The sequence below is a fragment of the Pelodiscus sinensis genome, chromosome 3, assembly GCF_052426305.1.
Source record: "Pelodiscus sinensis isolate ZL-2025 chromosome 3, ASM5242630v1, whole genome shotgun sequence".
Taxonomy (NCBI): Eukaryota; Metazoa; Chordata; order Testudines; family Trionychidae; genus Pelodiscus; species Pelodiscus sinensis.
The window spans coordinates 166,495,774-166,516,885 of record NC_143054.1 but is presented as its reverse complement, the minus strand read 5'-3'; the positions used below and the strand labels follow the sequence as shown (position 1 = coordinate 166,516,885).

Below are 21,112 nucleotides of genomic sequence, written 5' to 3'. Positions count from 1 at the left end.
TCTACAAGTTGGCCATGTAATTTTTTCTTCTTGTTAGGTTATTTAGCTGAAGTGTTTAAGAGTATACAGTCAATTCAAAACAAGTGCTCGTAACATGCTTTTTTCAGAAACAGAACCTAACTAAATGAATTCAAAAACTATTGCCAAAAGACCAAGGAAAGGAGTAATTTTCTTTCCAGAATAAGAAAAATATTGGGATAACTTTTCTAGGTCAAACATGACTTTGGGAGTGTTTCAATATGCAAACAAAAAAACCTCAAGAGCTAATGAATAAATCTGAATATACAGCTATTAATTTTTTTTTTTGACAGATAGGAGCCTGCTGCTATGTGGAGTGTTCAGCTTTAACGCAAAAAGGACTGAAGACTGTTTTTGATGAAGCTATAATAGCCATTTTAACTCCAAAGAAACATACAGTGAAAAAAAGAATAGGATCAAGATGCATTAACTGCTGTTTGATCACGTGAGAGACATTTGACAATGGCCATGCCTACTGTGAATTTCTATCAAAATGTAAATGATATAATACATAAGGGTGCAGAACATAGAAGTTTGTAAGCTAAACTTGGGTATTTAACCTCTGAAATCAATGAAATCCAGAGGAAGAAAACTAAAACCAACCAAACTCTAATAAGAAGCAGCCACCATCTTTTACAAATACTTTATTTGAACTGTAAGGTACAATTTCTCAGGGGTTAAGAAGTTTAGCACAGGCAACAACAGCAGCATATAATGCTGTAAGTGGAAATACTCGACCTAAAAACATTGAATTGATTTCAGTAGTCTCTTGGTCTGACCACAAACATTTCTGTCCAGTCTTTATGGAATCTGCACAAAGAAATACTTTCTCTTTGCCCCAGTTATCTGCTCTTATATGTAAGCTGCTTCCGATTCCAGTATATCCACAGAGGTGCAATAATGAGGCCAGCCACGTAGCCAAAGGTAGCTCCGAGGGAACAGGAAATGGGCCATATCTGAGGGCAGAAAACATGGTAAAAATAGAGAAACAAGGAAAACATTGTTTGAGCACAGGTGCAGTGCAATTTAAATACTGAAATGTGGTACATCTTCTAAAGAGAAGCCGGATGTGCTTTCTTAATGAATGCAAAAAGTGTAACAATCATACATGCATTTATCATGAACACTAAGTATTGTACAGTTTTTAACTAATATTCATTAAAATGTAACCAGCATTCTGGCTACTGAAGATTTAGTGTGATACTCCTAAAGCCATCTGAGAAACTTAAATGTTTGTGTTACATGAAGTTTGGGTCAGATTTATTGAAAAATGATTCAATTTTTCTGTATACCTTTTGAGACTTTATATCTGCTTTAAGTCGCAGATAACCATATCCAGATGGAAATGTGGATATCCATGGCTCAGTTTTTTACAAATACGGATGTGGATGCAGATACAAATTCTGTATCTAGAACCTGCAAATTTGCAGATTTCCACTTTACATCCACATCTGCAAATGTGGATTCAGATAACCATGGATCATTTTGCAGATGTGAATACAAATGTTTTATCCATGCAGAGCTCTACACATTTTACACATAGCTCATCAATCAAAAAGCAGGCCCAGTTAAATGCAGTTCCCCCAAAGGTTTAGTGCTTAGAAATTCATTTAATTCCCTAGTACAACAAGAATTGGCTCAATATGGTCAAAACTCATTCTCACACTGCCTCCGGTAACAGGGAAGCAGTAGAGAGGATTTTTATTTGGAGCTGCGGGGTAGGGGGAATCAAAAAAGTATTTAAATTAAAGACTTAATTTGGCTATGATGTGGTGGCTAGAGTATAATTACTGCCCAATAACATCCAGTCAAATGAAGAGCCTCACTGTATTGGCGACAGATACAAGTTAATTCCTTTTGCCGTTACAATGGTCACTCTAGGTTTTGCCAGGATAACCTTTATTGTGCCTACTGAACAATGGTCTCCACTGAGGCAAGTATACCTTGCACTGTTGTTCTCCTGTCTTGAAGCTGGAGAAGACAATTGGGCATCATAGGAACTACCAGTGCCTCACTCCCTAGCTTTTTACTCCAGATTTTGGCTTGTGATTCAGGAGTAGGGTCCTGCCAAATTCAGAACCATGGAAAAATATGCCATGGACTATGGAATCTGGTTTCCTACTGTGAAATTTGTAGAGCTCTGCACAAATTCAAATCTGTATTCATGGATGCAGATACCAATGGATATAAATTAGCATCTGCAGAACTACAGTGGCAAAAGGAGCAGAAGATGGGGCCGCTGCTCCCAGGAACCAGTGCCCCATGCTGGTAACTCCTCTGGCACAGCTATACCATCATCAGCCCTGCCTCAGTTCTTTCCACACAGCTTTATATGCTCCTGTCCAGAGGCATATGCACAGGGCTGGGGGCAGTACAGCCACACTAAAGAATCTACCAGTGCTGGCTCATGGGAGCAGCAACTGCCTATTTTGCTCCTTTCAATTCCTGGGACAGCCCTGAGGTTCTATGGATACTAATTTATATCTGCAGATATCTGTATCTGCAGATCCACATTTGTATCCATGCAGGGCATGAGAAATCTGGTCTTTTGTGTCCTTTTACCGTATATTACATAGATTTCATGGGAGAGACCAGCATTTCTCAAATTGGGGGTCCTGACCCAAAAAGGAACTGCAGAGGAGGGGGAGGGGTCACAAAGTTATTTAAAGGGAGTCACAGTATTGCCATCTTTTCTTCTATGCTGACTTCTGAGAAGCGTGGCTGGAAAGTGGTGGCTGTTGGCGGATGCCCAGCTCTGAAAGCAGTTCCCCACCAGCAGGTGGCAATAACAAACTATGCCATCCTTCTGCATTGCTGCTCATGGCAGTTCTGCCTTTAGAGCTGGAACCCAGGCCAGAAGCTATCGCTCTCTAGCAGCCCAGCTTTGAAGGCAGTGCCATCACCAGCAACAGTGCAGAAGTAAAGGTAGCAGTACCACCCCTTCACTCCAAAATAACTTTGCAACCCCACAGAATTCCTTTTGGGTCCAGACCCCTCCAATTACACCACTATGAAATTTCAGACTTAAATAGTTGAAATCATGACATTTACAACGTTAAGGTCATAGGATGTTTAGCACTCTTCTGAAGTCAGCTTTTTCCTAGCTCTGTCCATTACATCCTTCTGGTTTGGGAAAGCATATTTCCCTCCTAACATCAGATGGGAAATTTAACTGCGAATAAGTATGCTTTGGTCCTTTGCTGTTTCACCTTCACATTCCTTATTGTGTGCAGTTTTATAAGTATTACTTGGAAGCCTTTAGGAGTGTAGCAAAGATGACTATAAAAGAAAGAGGTGCCTTAGGTACTGTTTTACTGACCCTGTTTCACTTTCCATTCATGGACTCAGTTTCTTCTATTTGGTACTTTTCTTCAATAGTGTCATGGCTGCTGCCTCTTTTAAACCAAAGACTCGCTCATTTTCATTAACAGCATTGCATCTCTCTTGTATAAAGCCTTGATGTGTTCACATTTGGTAATTACATATATTTAAAAATAGTGTGCTGCATTTTGTAACAATGAATAAGACCATGCTTCAACTGGATCTTTGCATTCCCATTTTAAGGTTGGAATGAACTTCAATATGACATGTTCCAGGATTTCACAGGTCATTCTACATGTTTACTAAGCAAAGATTTCTGCAATGTCTTACCTTCTGTAGGAAAGCGCCTCTTGCAGTACCTTTAGTGGTAAGAAGAAACCATTTGTATCTCAGCCAAGTCGACATTTTCTTGATTAACTGGGCATTTTTTCTGCGTCCAGTTCACCAACTGAGGCTATGTCTACACTATGGGTTTTTTCCGGGATACCAGAGGTATCCCAGAAAAACTCCGCTACATCCAGGGAATACGTCTGCTCTTCTTTTTTTTTTTTGTGGAAGAGCAGATGCGCTCTTTCAAAGTCCTGTCTTCCTCCTCCCACGAAGAAGAAGGGCTCTTCTGAAAGAAGAGGATTTTCCAAAATTTGGCCCAGTGTAGATGGGCCAAATTTCAGAAAAGCCTCTTCCGAAAAAACTATCGGAAAAAGGTACGCAAATTGCAGAGTGCAATTTGCATACTTTTTTCTGATAGATCATTGTAGTATAGACATAGCCTGAGTCATTTGTGACCCCTTAATTACAAGTCTTACCTACATTAGGTAAATTCAAGTCCATAAGGCCTCATCAGCTTTTCACAAGTACAGGTTTGATGTTCCTGGTGCATTTTGAAATCTTTAATATTTTCCCTTAGGGTATGTCTACACTACCACCCTAGTTCGAACTAGGGTGGTAATGTAGGCAAACGGAATTGCAAATGAAGCCTGGGATTTGAATTTCCCGGGCTTCATTTGCATATTGCCGGGCGCCGCCATTTTTAAATGTCCGCTAGTGCGGACTCCGTGCCGCGCGGCTACACGCGGCACGGACTAGGTAGTTCGGATTAGGCTTCCTATTCCAAACTACTGTTACTCCTCTTGATATTGTATTGCAGAAGTTTATATAATCCATGTTTAAACCGGGGCTCTTTGACCTCTGGAATCCTTCTCTGGCATTTAGCAACTGGCAGAAATGAGAGGGAGAAAAGTAAAAAAATGCACACACTTTTCCTAGTAGCTAAGTGGAAGGGGGCAAAAAAGAGAAAGAAATGCCACCCTGCCAGTAGCACAAAGGGAAGGATAATGGGCCAAATCCTCACCCTGATACAACCTTTGCACCAGGCATAAAGGAACTGTAAAGACAGCTTTACTTAGCCTCCTGAGGATTCCCCAAACGGGGAAATAATCAGCATGTACAGATTGAGCATAAGTACGTTGTACTCATCTTCCTCAGAGCCTCTTGGATAAGGAGTGCAAATGGGGTTAAGAATATTGCCAAAGCCCTTCTGCATGCACCCTCCTGACCCTAATCTTCTGGAACGGCCCCTGAAATTGTCTTGGGAGCCAGGTTCAATTTACAGGTGCCCAAAGGCTCTTCTAAGTTGAATTAGCTGCTAGTTGGCCCTAGGATTGAGAAATTGTAAAGATGGCAAAGTGGATCTGTACACCCTGAATACTGCATTAACTGGAGCCATTAAACAATTATAGCAGAACTTCCTCCAATTGTGATATCTGTGTCATGGCATAAATGACTCATAAAAACACTGTCATGACACAACAAGCAGCAACTCTAACTTCATTGAGTCCATAAGGGCTCTCCTGATCTTCAAGGCTAAGTATCACTGCTCTCGATTATCTCTTGGAACCCCATTCTCATGGGTTCCAATCATTTTCTGCTTTGCCTGTTTGAATCAACTTAATTGTCTTGGTCAGGCTGGATTCTCTCTAGTTTCTTCATATACCTTCTGTATTTGATAGGGTTGCCAAGTGATTTCAGAAAAAAATACCGACCAAAAATAATTAAAAAAAAAAACCCACGCCAGGAAAAATTTGTTGGGGGAAAAAAAAAGGACCCCAAGAGTTGTTAAGCAACACCATGGTCCCTTTAAAAACCGCAGGGGAACTGTCTGGCCAGGCACAGGGAGGCAAGATGGCAGGCGAAAAAGCCTCACCACTTGATTTTTAAAGCGGCCACGGTGTTTTGTTTTGTTTTGTTTTGCTTAACAACTCTCGGGGCTGAGTGATCATGCAAAACAAACTTAATTAGACTTTATAACAGGTGTGTGGGGGAGTTTCCAGTTAAATAGCAGGGGGTTAAATACGTTTTTATAAATACACTGTCTTTGCTGAAAATCCCCCAAGCTCCCAGAGCCTGCACCCCCTCCTGTCGCCAAATTCCCACCCCAGTCTCTTGCCTCAGCCCAGATCCTGCCTCCAAACTCCCTCCCAGAGCCTTAGGCAGGTAGAGGTGGATGGTCTCCAACGTGCCCCCCCCCAGCTGGGAACCGCTCCAACCCCAGGCAGGGAGTCCCCCACCCTGCTCTGCACTCGCTAGGACCCAGGAGGCGCTGGGGATGGGAGTCACGGCTGGAAGTCCTGCCGTCTCAGCAGATACGAGGAGAGCAATCTCTGGCTCCAGCCCAGTCGCAGGAATCGACTTGCCACCGCTGCTTGCGGGGACTCTGGGGCCAGGCTCCAGGCCGGATCCCCAAAGCCCGGCGGGGGCTGCTGTGGGGCCCCAGAGCCTGGGCTGCAGCCAGGAGGGGGAATCTCCGGTAGGGCCAGTCCCGCTGCTCCCCAGGAGCCTCTCCCAGGGCACTACCCCCAGCCTGCCCAAGCCCTGCCTGGCCCAGCCCCTGCCCCAAGGTGGGCAGCACTTGCAGGGGGCAGGTAAGAGAGACCCCCCCCCCCGGGAGCAGTGTCCCGGTGCCCCCAGGCTGCAGGGGAAGGGTTTGGCTCTAGGCTGCTCCTAGGCCTCCCAGTCTGCAGGGATTTTGGCTGCCTTGGTTGAGTGGGAGATTAGTAATCTCCACCCTTCTGGGTTGCCAGTCTGTTTCCGTATTGATCCAGACAGCCCAGCATTTTCGCCTTCCGGCCGGGAAAAAAAGCAGAAAGTACCAGACATTTTAGGTATCCGGTATTTTCTGAATTATTTTTTACTGGACAGAAGGCGAAAATACCAGATTGTCTGGTTCAAAACCAGACACCTGGCCAGCCAAGTATTTGAGTTAGTTTCCCTTTGCTTCCCCATACCATGTATCAAATATCTTGTTGGATACATGAGAAAAAAATCTAAGCAGTAAGTACAATAAGTCTAATTAAAATATATGTGAGTATTAAGCTCATACAGATTGCAGTTCCCCCTCAAAGCTTCTTCTAGTCCTCGGAATTGTAGAGGATTGGACACAACTTAGTTTATTTTCTATTCACTGCTCAACAGGAGTTAGGCAGCTGTCTCTGCAGCCTCTATCTTCACTGGTTTCCTTATGAAGGTTGGGTAGGCACAGGTAAATAGGAAGGTAGGCTGTATCACGGCTTCAGGTCAAAGAGAGGGGGAAACTGCTTGTTGTGAGGTGGGAAAAGCTGGGCCCTCCTTCAGACAACTATCAAAAACTGTCCTGCTTCTGAACTGCCAGAATAAGTATCATCCAGCATTACCACAAAAACCCAAGAAAACACCCAAATCCCATAAGATCTATGGAAGATGGACAATTCTAAGGTGTGTGAGATTATGAATCTGAATTGAACAGCTGCTTGAAAAAAAACCCTAACATCCAGCCACCAATTATCAGCACAAAAGCACCATTTTAAGGGAAAGAGCATTGTCCAGTGGCTAGAACACAAGACAGGCATTCCTGATTCTATTCCTTGCTTGGCTACTGACTTATTCTGTGACTATGGGCAAGTATCAGTTTCTTTGTGCCTCTACTTTACCATCTATAAAATACATATAGCCAGTGCTTTTTTTGTAAGAAAAACGGTGCTAGTATTCCTGGGGCAACGTTGTTGAGAAAAACAAAACCAAAAAAGGAAGCTTGCTGAGCAAAAAAAAAAAAAAAAAAACTGCCTCTTTGAAAGCCAAAATGCCACGCTGGGAGCCGGTAAGAAAAGCGCCAAGCATCCAGGCTTCCGTCAGGAGCCAAGCCGCCCCAGGAAAATAGGTGCCAGTACACGAGAGAAATGCCATTCCTTTTCTTTGTGCTGGGAAAATAGGTGACGGTATGCCGTTCTGGGCTGTACCATCAGAAAAAAAGCACTATATTTAACACTTGTCCTTCTATTCAGTTAAGACTCAAGAAACCCTTGTGAGAAGGCATTATAAAAATGCAGGTTACTATTGGTTTTCGCTTCCAGGGGCTATTAGCAGTCCATAAATGGCTGCTCTGACTTATATTGGGTATCTGGCCCTGCACTCAGAAGCCTCTGTATTTGGGGAAGGTAAAGATAAACACTGCTCCCATCATGCACTTGGCTTGCATTGCATGCTTGTTGTCTGCAGCTGGGAAGATCTGGACGAAGATGACAGAAGGGGTAAATATTTTATATTGGTTATGAACTTTTATTCCATAAAAGCACGCAAACATTCAAATTCTGAGTGAGGGTCCTTTGTAGTGTCCTGGACACCTATCAACTCCCACTGCCTTCAGTGAGAAAGGAGTATGTTCAGTATATCTCACAGGCAATTCTTAGTAGTTTGTAGGATTACATCGAAGTAAATAGCTCCACAGAACCATATACCTGGATAACAACACTGGAATTCATAATAACTGCATGATTATTTTGCCATTTAGGAAATGGAAGTTGCATACAGGCAATGCTGGCAGCAACAGCTATCGTTAAAATTGCTTAGTGTAGTGCATATAAAACAGGCAGTTATGTACTAGGAAAACGGGGTTATTTTTAAAGATGCAAACAGTAGATAAAGTGAGCAACTGTTAAGTGGTACTTACAATTTTTAATAAACTAAGTCCATTCTTTAGACTTTGGAAAGTGCACTTCTTTGATTCCTGAATTATAACTTTAATTTTTGTGCTTATTACTTGACAAGATCAAGCTACAGCTATCAATTAGGGAGCTATGTAATACAATTACATAAAATTCAGTTAGAAACTGACTGAATTACACAGTGATTTTTTTCCCCTTGGCACTTATTATGCCTCATAGGTTTACATGTTTAACTTGTAGTGTTATTTCAATATATGCTTTAACTTTTTTTTTTGGAAGGGGGAATGGTTTGTATGCATTTCTTCACTAAACTTTGTGTGGTCACTGTTTAAACTGGCTTTTGCAAGATACCCATTTCCCATTATTAAAGACTGACATTAACTAAGGAAAAAACCATTAAAAAACATACCCCATAAAAGGAAAAGGTGGTCCACACCTCCTACTGCATCTCAAAGCACATTTGGGTCCAGTTTTTCACTTTTTCTATCCAATACCCTTTTAAAAAAGCCTTTATACTAATTAATAAACCCAGGAGTGAATACAAACTCAGCAATATTGTGCTAAGAATAGCACTACGAAGGCAATTTCCCATACCTTTTGATATTCATATTTCCATATCAAATAGTGTGTATGAGACTCATCCAGCCTGACTTAATTTTCTTCATTTAATGCTGATCCTACAATTGATTGGTAACTGCTTTTTACTATTACATATACCCATTTCTACTTCATCTCATTTGATTAATTTGTTTTTACCCATGAAAGCTCATGATCTAATATAGTTGTTAATCTCTAAGGTGCCACAAGAATTAGAGTATGTCTAGACTAGAGTTGGTGGTCCAATTTTAACTCTACTTGATTGATTGCTTCAATTTTAGTTAACACATAGATTTACTTGAGATGCTTCACTGATGTTTGTTCCAGAGTGTATCTAGGCTAGTATTTACAGTTAAAGGAGTTAAATGAAGCTTGATGGCAATCAATTCACTTGAATGAAAGCAGAATCACAAACTGTACGGCTGCGTCTAGACTGGCATGATTTTGCGCAAATACTTTTAACGGAAAAGTTTTTCCGTTAAAAGTATTTGCACAAGAGAGCGTCTATACTGGCATGTGCCTTTGCACAAAAGATTTGCTTTTGTGCAAAAGCATCCGTGCCAATGTAGACGCTCTCTTGCGCAAGAAAGCTCCGATGGCCGTTTTAGCCATTGGGCTTTCTTGCACAAGAAATTAACTTGGCTGTCTACACTGGCCCTCTTGCACAAGAATACTTGCGCAAGAGGGCTTATCCCTGAGCAGGAGCATCAGAGTATTTGCGCAAGAACCACTGATTTTGTACAGTATAAAGTCAGTGTTCTTGCACAAATACTCGCGGCCATTGTAGACAGGCAGCAGGATTTTGCGCAAAAGCGGCCCAAAAACTATGTATTTTAGAAAATGTGTCTGAATATGTATGTGTCTGTTCAAGAACTCCTCCTAAACAATAAGATATAGGACCACCAAATTTGGTATACAACTTCCTCTTATAACAAAGCAAGGTAAGGGTTTGATTGTGCCAGGAAAATGGGATTGCTTCTCATAAAACCATATAGAAAAGAGACAGAATCAGGCAGGTGAAAGGGGCTGGTTGGGAGTGCCCCAACCCTGAGCCTCCCCTCTGCGCCCTTTAGGGAGGGCAGGGGAGTTAAAGCCCTCCTTCCCTGTTTTATATGGTCACATTGCTGGCTGTTCCCCAGGGGGAGAGTGCACAGTTTTTTCCATTCCTCACTCTGGCTGCGGAGTGCAGGGAACAGAGGAACCTGGAGAGGCGCTTCTCACCTGGCCCCAAGGTGCTGTGGTGAGAGAGCAGGCTAGAGTAGTCTTTTTGCCCCAGGGCAGCCTGTATCAGGGATGTTAACTAGTGTGTAATTATGTAAACATGTAACCTCTGGAATTTTTAGCAGACAGACATGGGGAGGGAGAGTAGGTGGGAGCTGGTGCTTGTGGGGAGCCAGTTTTTAAGCCTGCTCCCTACAAGCACTGGCTCCCGCTTGCCTTCCCCTGCCGCCTCTGAAGAGGGGCAGGCAGTTCCAGGTGAGCCAATACGCATGGGGAGCCGCTTGAAAACCACTTTCTGTGTTTAGCAGCTCCTACCTGCCTTCCCCCTCAAGAACTGGCTCCCATCTGCTGCCCCACACTGCTGCTTCTGTGAGAGGCAGTAAAGGGGGAGGGGACAGGCAGCTCTGTGGAGTCAGCATGCACAGAGGCACTGGCTCCTGCTCCCCCTCCCGCTTCTAATACAGAGCCAGCAAGGGTGCATGTGTAGTCGTTAAGATTAACCGATAAGCTTGGCCTTATTGGTTAATTGTATAAATGACTACACACTGACATCCCTAGCCCACATACTGAATCTCTCATCCCCAACCCCACCTCAGACCAATGATTTAAATGAAGAAAACCAAAAATTAATTAAGGACCTGAGCAACACTCAGTAAATCTTCTAGTACTGTATAAATAGGAGTAGCACGAGGGTCTCTTCATTCCTTTCTGATGTTTTTATGAGAGAAGTTACCACAGTAAGTGAAATATCGGTTTCCAGATCTATTAGATGCTAACAATGATGATGTCTAAAGACTGCACTAAGTTACGTATGTTAACTTAGGAACAGACCTAATAACTTATCAGTTTGGTGTTGAAAAATATAATAAAACCAAGACGGTCACTTTGATAATCCAATCTCTGTCAGAATCTCTCTGCTTAGGACTAGTCTACATGATAAAGTTATGTTGGCTTAGCTATTTTGATCAGAGGTATGAAAAATCTAGTCTCCTGAGTGGCGTAGTTAAGTCCACGTCTCAGGGAAAGTGGATTACTTACACTGATGGAAAAAACCCTCCCTCAGCCTTGGTAACATCTACAGTGTAATGTTTCAAATATAGATGAGCCTTATAAAACATTAGAGCTGTTGCTGCTGTAGCACTTCAGAAAAGACACTCCACGACAGTGATGGGAAAGGCTAATCCATTATAGTTAATTCAACCCCTCAAAAAGCAGTAGCTATGTCATTGGAACTGAGCTAGCACTGCCTTCAATAGGGGTTAAGTTAGCATAGCTACGTCTGTCAGGGATATGGATTTTTCCCACTTCAGAGAGAGATTATGCTCATTTAAATCAATGAAGAATGGGTTGCTGGGAATACTAATTGTGCCTATGGTGTTGGTTTGTAGCTATGCCACCTTGTGGTGCAACTACTGGGTCTCAAGCTCTTCAGTATGGAGGTGGTTCAGTAACCTTGCTGCGGCAAGAACTTATGCTGGTGATTGAAGTAGAACTCTTGCCTTTGAGTCAGTACCGACCTGTGTGCAGGCTGCCCCGGGGAGAGAGAACTACCCCAGCCCTCTCACACTGCAGCAGCTTGAGGCCTGGTCACAGTGTTAAAAGGCACTGTGCTCCGCTTTCAAGTGAAACATAAAACAGAAGTCTTACCATCTATGGAAGTGGTAGGCAATAAACGGCCCATAGGCCAGATGCAGTTTACTGGGGATATACCCTGGAAGGCTTCCAGACCTTTTATTTACTTAGGAGGCCAGGCGCTAACTCTAGCAAACTGCATCTGGGCCATGGGCCTAGCTTATTATCCACACCTAATTTATGGCATCCTTCTAAATAACAAGTAACCTGAAACACAGTAAATTTTGAAAGAATGTGCAAGTACTAAATCTTCCTACTTTTTTATTGTTTGTAATCCCATTTTCCTATTTTAAAATGTTTTCTCCCCCTCTCTCCAGTTGCTGTGTAAGACCGCAGACTGACTGTATCCACAGTGCTATCCAAGTAAATAAACTGAGAAAATACTGAAGTAATTTTGTCTCTAGGTTTAAGTACTACTTTAACAGGTACAAAAAAATCCAGACACCAGTGAGAATTTTAAGATGACTGTATTCTTTTAAAGGTCTCACAGCACTTTGTCAGACTAGAGATATTAAAACCAATGTCTGGCCAATTTCCAACTTCAATAATTATTTTGCCTATTTAAATTCTACAGGTACCAATAGTCTACGTTATCCATCACCATGCATGACTCTTATATCAAGCAACTATGTGCTATCACATTCTGCCTCAATAGTAATATTTCCATAGTGGATAAAAATTATTTCCTGTACCTATCCAGGAGGATTTTGTGAAGCTCACAGTAATTAACTAGTATATATAACATGAAATTCTGACATGGAAAATATTGAGAGAGTCCTGAAACTTATCAACACCTGCAGAAAAGGAAGTTTTTCTGTGTGTTAGATCTATCACAACATTACCATTGTGTATCATGGAGTTAGAGGCACCTAGATTTTGCATACAACATTCTTTGGATATTTTCAAAACCTATGGTAGCTTTACTTAAAAAAAAATACAATTCTCAGAAAAACAATGCATCCTATAAATCTTACTTAACAAAATCTTGTGATGTGTATCAAATCCTTATTTTACTATTCAGGTAATATTGTAATGTGCTGAAATATTTATCTTGGGAAACATACCGCAGATATCTCTGGATTTTACAGAAATGAAATTTACAATACTGATGTGCAAATCCTTACTTTTATACAAATTTTACCTGAGTTAAGATGGCAAGATTGGTCCCTGTGCCCATCAAACATTGTAAGCCTATGCCTATGTCTTGCCATTTACACACTTATAGGAAGATGAGGTATTGTTTATTTGTTGCAAATATTGGAAAGGCACTAAATCATACAAGAATTTGGTTACATTACATATTTCTGATTAACAGAGGGTCTAATAGAAAGACACAATCATTAAGACCCCACTTTTGATTTTCTGTCTGTAGTTTAGAAGTGCTTTACATGAATCATATTTAAAAAAATCATTTCCATTTGAAAAGATTGTTCAGACAGTGAAAGAATGTTAACATTTTATTTTTAAAACTATATTTTGTTCCTGTTAGTAAAGCTGATGATTGTTTATAATGTAGGCTTTTAAAAATCAATGTATGTAATTTTTTTCAGATATAAACAGGCCCACTAGTCTGTATATCCCCTTGTATGCGATACTTTTTCAAAATTTAACTCTAAAAAATAAAGTGCAGATTTTTGGAGACATTTGTATTCTGTTTTTATTTTAAAACCTTGGTTTTTCTGTTTAGATGACATATGTGGTTCATGACGAGGTAATGTGTCCAAGATTAGTGGTGTGTCCAGCTTTCTACGTTTTTTGAGACTACAAATCCTTCCTATTTAAATGCAGAGCATGTAAAAGTTTGTAGCATTTAAAAAAAGTTAATTATGGTGCAAAACACTAAAATATCTCATCTTAATTTTAAAATTGCTCAGTCATGGTCTGCCTTTGTGATTAGAGGCAAATGGTTTAGATTTTCTGCACTTCCGTTCCCCAATTGTACACTGGAGATACTGCATAAGGATATTGAGGATAAATACACTAGAAAATATGATGCACTTTTGGAGATCTATTGATGGAAAAGCACTATAACAAATATAGACATTTTTAAAATTAAATCTTAACCATTGGTGATGAAGCTCCTAGATCCTATGCTTCTGGTAGCGGTAGGTTGAATATTATCTCACCCCATCTGGAGGATACAGCAACTTTCTGTCTAATTGCTCACCTCAGTGGTTCACTATAGCACTAAATCAGGGCTTCTCAACATGCGGCCCATGACCTGTTTGCAGCCCATGGTGCAGTTTGGATTTACGCAGGACTCAGCACATGGCCCGCGGGTGGGATCCTTTGAACATGGCCTCCACTAGGAACACACTCTATAACGGTCAATATAATGGTCGTCTGATGTGTGTTTTAATAGGTAAATTCTTAGACTATCATTGCTCATTAAAAGTGCTGTCGGATGGATAGAAATGGGGTAAATATTGCATTTTATTAATATTAGCAGAACTGACTTAAATGGGGCCTGCGTGTTGTGAAGTCTTGCCGTAATCTTTGTATTCATACCCATCAGTGTGAAAGAAGCTATTTGCAAATATATTTGCCTGTACATGCAACCACACTAAAGTTGCGGCTCTCAGCATGTGTTGCTGTGAGTATCATTGTGGCCTTTGGGGCTTCCAAAGTTGGGTAGCCGTGGTCTAAAACCTTTACTTCAGGGGCAAGACATAGTCTGATTTAGCCACTCATATCATTGCCATAGCAGAGGAAAAGGGAGTTGAAAAATCTCCTGAGCAGTAGTAGCCTCTCTGGACAGATAGGCAAAAGATAGTATCTGTCTTTTATTACATTCTGGTAGCCATCTGACTTCTTCCCATCACACACTGAACAAGGTATAAAAACAGTTGAACTGTAAACTTTATCCACACAGCCACTGGCAACATATCTGAAAGAAAACTTTCTTGCCATTCATTCCTCAGTCTTTCTACTGAGATTATTAATCAGGGTGCCAGATGATGTGAACTAGTGTCCACAAAGAATTAAACTAACAACTCATTTAACATAGTCACTTAAAATTACTTTTAAAACGGGACCTCAGAAAGATGGAAGTGGCAGCATGAGTATTCCCGTGTTAACTGCAGAAGCACACTCATTCACCTGACAGAGAGAAAGCTAGGAGAGAGTACTCTATTCAGATTAGTACACTGGAAACTTCTACTTCAACAATGAGAAGAAAGAAGGGGAAAAGATGGCAGTAATTGTCAATTGATACTAACTTTACTTGGGGCCACTTTTGTTGGAAAATGCCTAATGAGAATTTCAGAGGTAGATCTAGAGATGACTTATTCTGACTCTCACATCCAGATAGTCTGGAAAAGGATTTTGGATTTGGTGAAGTATTTGCTAAATCCTGAGCTAATGAAAATACACATCTGTCAGTTATACAAAGCTTGTTTTGAGATATACATCTGCTTATATGTAACTGCTCTAACTTTGATAAATAGATACCATTTAATACTTATTTTAAATCAGAGCAGTACATTTGTGCACTTGCTGAACTTCAGAGACTGTAGCAGTTTTGAGGTTACCTAATCCCAGGATTTGTAACAGAGCCAAAGGTCAGCACTTAAATTCTGCTTGTGATGCTTCTCCACACACATGGTTAAACATAATGCACTATTAAATTAGAGTTAGACCCTTCCTGCAACATTCATTAAAGCCGTGGTGTCCAACCGGTTCTGAAGCAGTAACCATTGTAGTGGCCACTGCTATAGCCAACTAGCCACATTCAACCAGCCAAACAGCCATATTGTTCAAGCCAACTAACCACACTCAACTGGCAAAATAGTCCACACGTGGCCAGTGGCTAGCGTTTGTACACCATGTCATTAAAGAAAGAATGGCCTGATTTCTAATGCAAGACCAAAGTCCTGTAAGCCATTTTATAACACAGCAAAGCTTCAGCTACACTAGCCAATGAATATCTGTTAGCTCCTCCTTTTGCAACAATTTAGTTTAAATATAATCCATTGGAAAAACACTAGAAGTGTTTCGAATCTTGCTGTGCACAAGCCAAATAAGTAATGTTTCTGATAAATTCAGTTCATTATTAGGGTTAAAGTGAGCAGAATGCAATGAATTTTGTATGAGGGTCACAGGATGGCCGTTTCCACACAAGTGTTTCACAACCAACATTCTCAAAGCAAATAAAGGTCTCTGGTTTTCTCCTTTAGTCCTAACAATCACAATTTCATAATGCTGAAGTACACAGTCTAGATGTGAGTATTAGTTGAGGAACAGCTTTTAAACATAAAATTATGGAAAACAGATTGTGATTTTTAGTATGATACATCTTTATGAGGAAAATTATTTTTTGCTGATTTCATTTTATTATCACTTACTTCATAGCTCATCTCCATAGAAAATGCTCTTTATTTAAGACTGCATTTTTAAAGATATTTGTATGGGGAAAGAGGTTTGTTCCATTTGTGGATTTCATGGCTTAACTTTCTTTTTTTTATGTAAAAAGTTAACAGATTAATACTAAGCAATGGAGGAAAAGAAGGTGTGGGCCAGTGCTAGTGGCACACAATTCTGATCAATTTTCGAAATACTGATTTCTATTACCCCTATAAATTCAATCTTTGTAATCTGATTACAATAGAGTTGCATCAGAAACTACAACAACATTGTTTAAAATGTGTTTTTACCATGCTCGTGAATTGTGCTAAAGCCTCTAAGAAGTATAAAACCCATACAAATCCTTGCTCATAACAAGAATTTAAATAATCACTAATCTCCTGCACTGAAGCAAAGGAGCTCCCATAGCACAGAGATCTGTGACCACTGAGTTACAGCAATAAAATTCCAGATACTAAGCCAATTTCAGTGTAATTAAAGGAAGTTTGGCATAGAAAGTAATGCAAATTAATAAAGAGTTGCCCTAATTCTGCCCATATTAGGTCTTATCCACTATCCAAAACAACTAAGGCAACAACTGGTCTACCATATGAATTTAGGTCGAATTTAACCACAGATTGAATTTGTAAAGAATGAGTCCATGCCACCAAGCCCATTTCATTTATTTTAAGAGCCATTAAAGTCAATTTCAGTACTCCTGCATTTCATGAGAAATAATGCTAAATTCGACCTTGCATGGTCAATTTTACAGTATTGAAGACGCAGTGCTTTGAAAGTCAAACTTCTTGGCCTCTGGGAGGTGTCCCACAATGCTCCACAATGACCACTCTGGACAAGACTGTACTGTATACTACTGTAAAGTTGGCCATGCAATACTAAAATAGATTTTAAAGGTCCTTAAAGTCAATGAAATGCGGTTAGTGGTGCGGACTCATTGTTTATAAATTCAACATAATGCGGCTTCACATCAATTCCCAGTGAAGTAAGCAAAGGAGGATGCCCAGAATAAAGTACAAGTTACAGGACTGAGCGCACTGATTTTAAGCTTTCATCAAAGGAACCCCATAAATTATATAATAAATGATGCTACCAAGCACCTACCCTCATGAGGAGGGAAAGGAGGAACATGCTCTAAGGTTTAGAATATGTAGTTGCAGGGAGTCAAGTCAAACTTCATTCTTAAGCTACTAAATCGCACATCTGTTACTCTAATTTCTTAGGACATTTATGACATTTTAGTAAAGATGTAATTATACTAATATAAAGAAAGGCTTTTGACACAAAGGTAACCTATTCGGCTGCTGCTGGAAAAAAACTGAGGATAAATCACTAGGCTTCAGGAGAATGAAAGAGATTTGAACACTGGCTGCCCTATTAGATTCTGGAAGAGGAGATTTCTGACCTCCATCTGTTTAATTGCTGAAGGATTTAGTGAAAACAGCACCTTACTAGTATGGAATGCAGCAGCATTTTCTTTCTAATTATACCAATAGATATTACTAAGAATCATCTCAGAGCATTTACATAACAGCTCAAGAGATCATTTCGTCATGTCAATTTAAGTCAAATGGTATCATGCAGACTGCTGAATTTACAGATTTTTCTGCAGTGCCAGCTTCCCATTTTTTTACTATGCAACAAAGTAGCTGTTATTTGCCAGTGTTTCCTTTGAAATCTTAAGGTACATTTTCAGCAGAGGTATTTGGCCACACGAACTCCACCAATCAATATTAAGCCAATAACAAAATGCATTTAAAATTGCTAAGTGCTTTAATGGAAGTATTTCCCTGCTAAAACACTTGGAAAGTACCTCTCTTCTCTTCCCCATAAATAAAAGCAGTGCTTTCTATCCACAAAGTGAGCATGGATATACTCTCTGCTCTTCTCTCCCTGCTTGTGGCACTCCCCAATATCAAAGGGTACGTCTACACTACAGCGCTAGTTCGAACTAACTTAGTTCGAATTAGTTAATTCGAACTAAGCTAGTTCGAACTAACGCATCTAGAACTAAAAACTAGTTCGAACTAGCGTTTTGCTAGTTCGAACTAGTAAGTCCACATTGAGTGGACTCTGAACAGGGCTTAATGATGGCCGGAAGCAGTGCCGGCAGGGCATAAAAGGAGGACTTAGAGCATGGAGATACTGTCTCAGGCTAGCCGAGGGCTGCGCTTAAAGGGTCCCGACCCCCACCCCGGACACACAGTTCTAAGGGGTGCCCCGCTTGCAAAGAAGTTCTGGCTTGGAGTGCCCTGAGTGCCCACACTGGGCACATCACACCACTCGGCCATCAGCCCGGCTGCACTTGCCGCAGGCTGCCATCTGGGGAGAGGGAGTAATTGGGGGGCTGCAGGAGAGCTTCCACCCCCAGAAGCCCGCAGAGCCAGCCCAGTCCTCCCCATCGGGGGCTCGTACCCCATTCCTCCCTCACCTCCTTCCACTTGCCCTTCCCTAGCCCCCCTTCTTGATGTACAAAATAAAGATAACGTTTCTTCCAACATTGACTCTGTCTTTATTGAAAAAAACTGGGGGAGACTGGGAAAAGGAGGTGGGAGAGGGGAAGAGAAAGGCTGGGAGAGGGGAGGGCAACTAACATGATCAGGGGTTGGGAACAGGTCCCAGATGAAGAGAGGCTACAGAGACTGGGACTGTTCAGCTTAGAAAAGAGGAGACGGAGGGGGGACAGGATAGAGGTCTGTAAAAGCAGGGGTTGGGTGGAGAGGGTGCATTCAGAAAAGTTCTTCCTGAGTTCCCATAAAGAAGGACTAGAGGACACCAAAGGAAAGGAATGGGTAGCAGGCTTGAAACTAGTAAGAGAAAGTTGTTCTTGACAAAGCAAATAGTTAACCTGTGGAACTCCTTGCTGCAGGAGGCTGTGAAGGCTACAACTAGAACAGAGTTTAAAGGGAAGTGAGATCAAGTCATGGAGGTTGGGTCCATGGAGTCCTATTAGCCAGAGGGTAGGAGTGGTGTCCCTGCCCAAAGTTTGTGGAAGGCTGGAGAGGGATGGCACGAGACAAATGGCTTGGTCATTGTCTTCGGTCCATCCCCTCCAGGGTCCCTAGGGTTGGCCGCTGTGGGCAGACAGGCTACTGGGCTAGATGGACCTTTGGTCTGACCCAGGACGGCCATTGTAAGCTCAGGGCTCAGTGTCGGGGGTCTCAGTGGACCCCCTTGATTTTCATGCACACCTGGTCCTGGGTGGCCAGGCTGGCAGCTCTCCTGCCCTAGACGGCCACTTTCCTGTGCCTAGTGCGGAGATCGTGGACGAGGTCCACGATGTCCGCACTAGCCCAGGAAGGTGCCCGCCTCTTGCGGTCCAGGGCAAGCTCCCGGGAGCCGCCAGCCTGGTCCCGGCAAGAGGGGGTGGGCTGGGGGGCATCGGGTGGGTGGCTCTGTGCCGTGCCAGGTGCAGGGTCTGCTAGCTGGGTGCTGGCAGGCTTGCACCTGGCACGGGCACCGTAGCCAGCCCGTGCCCCTTTAAGGGGTCCGGGGCCGGGAGGGGGGCATAGAGTTTCCCTGGTGTTGGCCAGAGTGGCCACCAGGGAAACCTGGGGAGGGCTAGCCTCCCACTAGTTCGAACTAAAGGGCTACACAGCCCTTAGTTCGAACTAGCTAGTTCGAACTAGGCGTTAGTCCTCGTAAAATGAGGTTTACCTAGTTCGAACTAAGCGCTCCGCTAGTTCGATTCAAATTCGAACTAGCGGAGCGCTAGTGTAGCGCATAGGAAAGTTAGTTCGAACTAACGTCCGTTAGTTCGAACTAACTTTCTAGTGTAGACATACCCCCACTCTTAATATTAGCTTTCAGTGTTATCTTCAAGCATCTACTGGTAATATCAGCGCACGCACACTTCAGAACCTACTGAAAAAAGTAGTAAAAATACATAGATACTGAAAAAAGATATGTATTGCAGAGTTCTTAAATGGGATTTGACTACATTAACAGTTTCATGCTATCACCTCTGATGTACTTTTATTGTCTCCCTAATGTACTTCTATGATCTCTCACACTGCAACAAACAAGCGTATACATTTATAATAAAAGGTATGAAGACTAACCTGCCAAGGCCGGTCCCAATCCAGGGGAATAGGAAATGCTCCAAACCATGCTCCCACTATGCTACACATTGTTGTAATCTGTAGACTATTATCCCAGATGGACATAGCTCTGTAAGATTAGCACATATTACAAGGTTTTAACAGCACAGAAGTCATACTTTCACAGTTTCAGAACAACTGATCTGATCTTTGCCAGCTCTGCACGTCAAAAAAGATATAAAAAAAAGTCTACTATTTTTATATATAATGGTCAGATTTGATGGATTGGGGTGATGTCTACCTCCCTCCACTCACCCCCGCTTCCCTTGCTTTCTTCACTGTTTTCAACAGGGTTTGTTAGGAAGGAGCATTTTTCATTTCTCCCTTTTCCTGCTTTAACCATACACCATGCACAAAGGGGTAGAATGTACTATTTCCATATTTCTATCAGCTCCTGACAACACAAGAATTACAGATCAGGCACCAAATCTGGAGCTGCAGCATGCAAAAGTTTAAGTTTTGTATACTGTATTTAAAATTATAAAAACTGCTATAATGTTTCAACTAACAATTCTACTAATGCTACTTCCTACATTCAACTCCAATCCCTACGGAAACGTCACAGACAAAAGAATTCAAATCACTAACAGATGCTGCTGGATACTGTGACTTTTAGCCTTCTGATGGAGGCATAACAATTAAATACAAAAGTTATTTAATAAAACTTTATGGACCTAAAACAAGTTTTATTTTTGCTAAAGGATACTTAATTACTCTTTACAGGACTATGTAGCACTTTAAAGACTAACAAGATGGTTTATTAGATGATGAGCTTTCGTGGGCCAGACCCACTTCCTCAGATCAAATAGTGGAAGAAAATAGTCACAACCATATATACCAAAGGATACAATTAAAAAAATGAACACATATGAAAAGGACAAATCACAT

At 41.6% G+C, this 21,112-nt stretch overlaps 2 protein-coding genes across 6 annotated transcripts in view; one reads left to right on the top strand and one right to left on the bottom strand.

The window, feature by feature from the left end:
* The window catches only part of RHOQ (ras homolog family member Q), a 44,898-nt gene extending 37,757 nt beyond the window's left edge, over nucleotides 1–7,141 (top strand). Inside the window, exon 5 of one of the 2 annotated variants that reach the window (XM_006125483.5) lies at nucleotides 316–7,141. In XM_006125483.5, coding sequence (XP_006125545.1) covers nucleotides 316–348 — 33 coding nt within the window. In that variant the 3' untranslated portion in view covers nucleotides 349–7,141. Of the gene's footprint in view, nucleotides 1–311 lie in introns of both variants that reach the window. The other variant, XM_006125482.5, reaches the window with a different exon arrangement.
* The window catches only part of PIGF (phosphatidylinositol glycan anchor biosynthesis class F), a 38,723-nt gene continuing 18,256 nt past the window's right edge, over nucleotides 646–21,112 (bottom strand). For 3 of the 4 annotated variants that reach the window (XM_089777498.1, XM_089777500.1, XM_089777499.1), the window contains exon 5: nucleotides 646–974. In XM_089777498.1, coding sequence (XP_089633624.1) covers nucleotides 689–974 — 286 coding nt within the window. In that variant the 3' untranslated portion in view covers nucleotides 646–688. Of the gene's footprint in view, nucleotides 975–20,185; nucleotides 20,295–21,112 lie in introns of all 4 variants that reach the window. The other variant, XM_006125480.5, reaches the window with a different exon arrangement.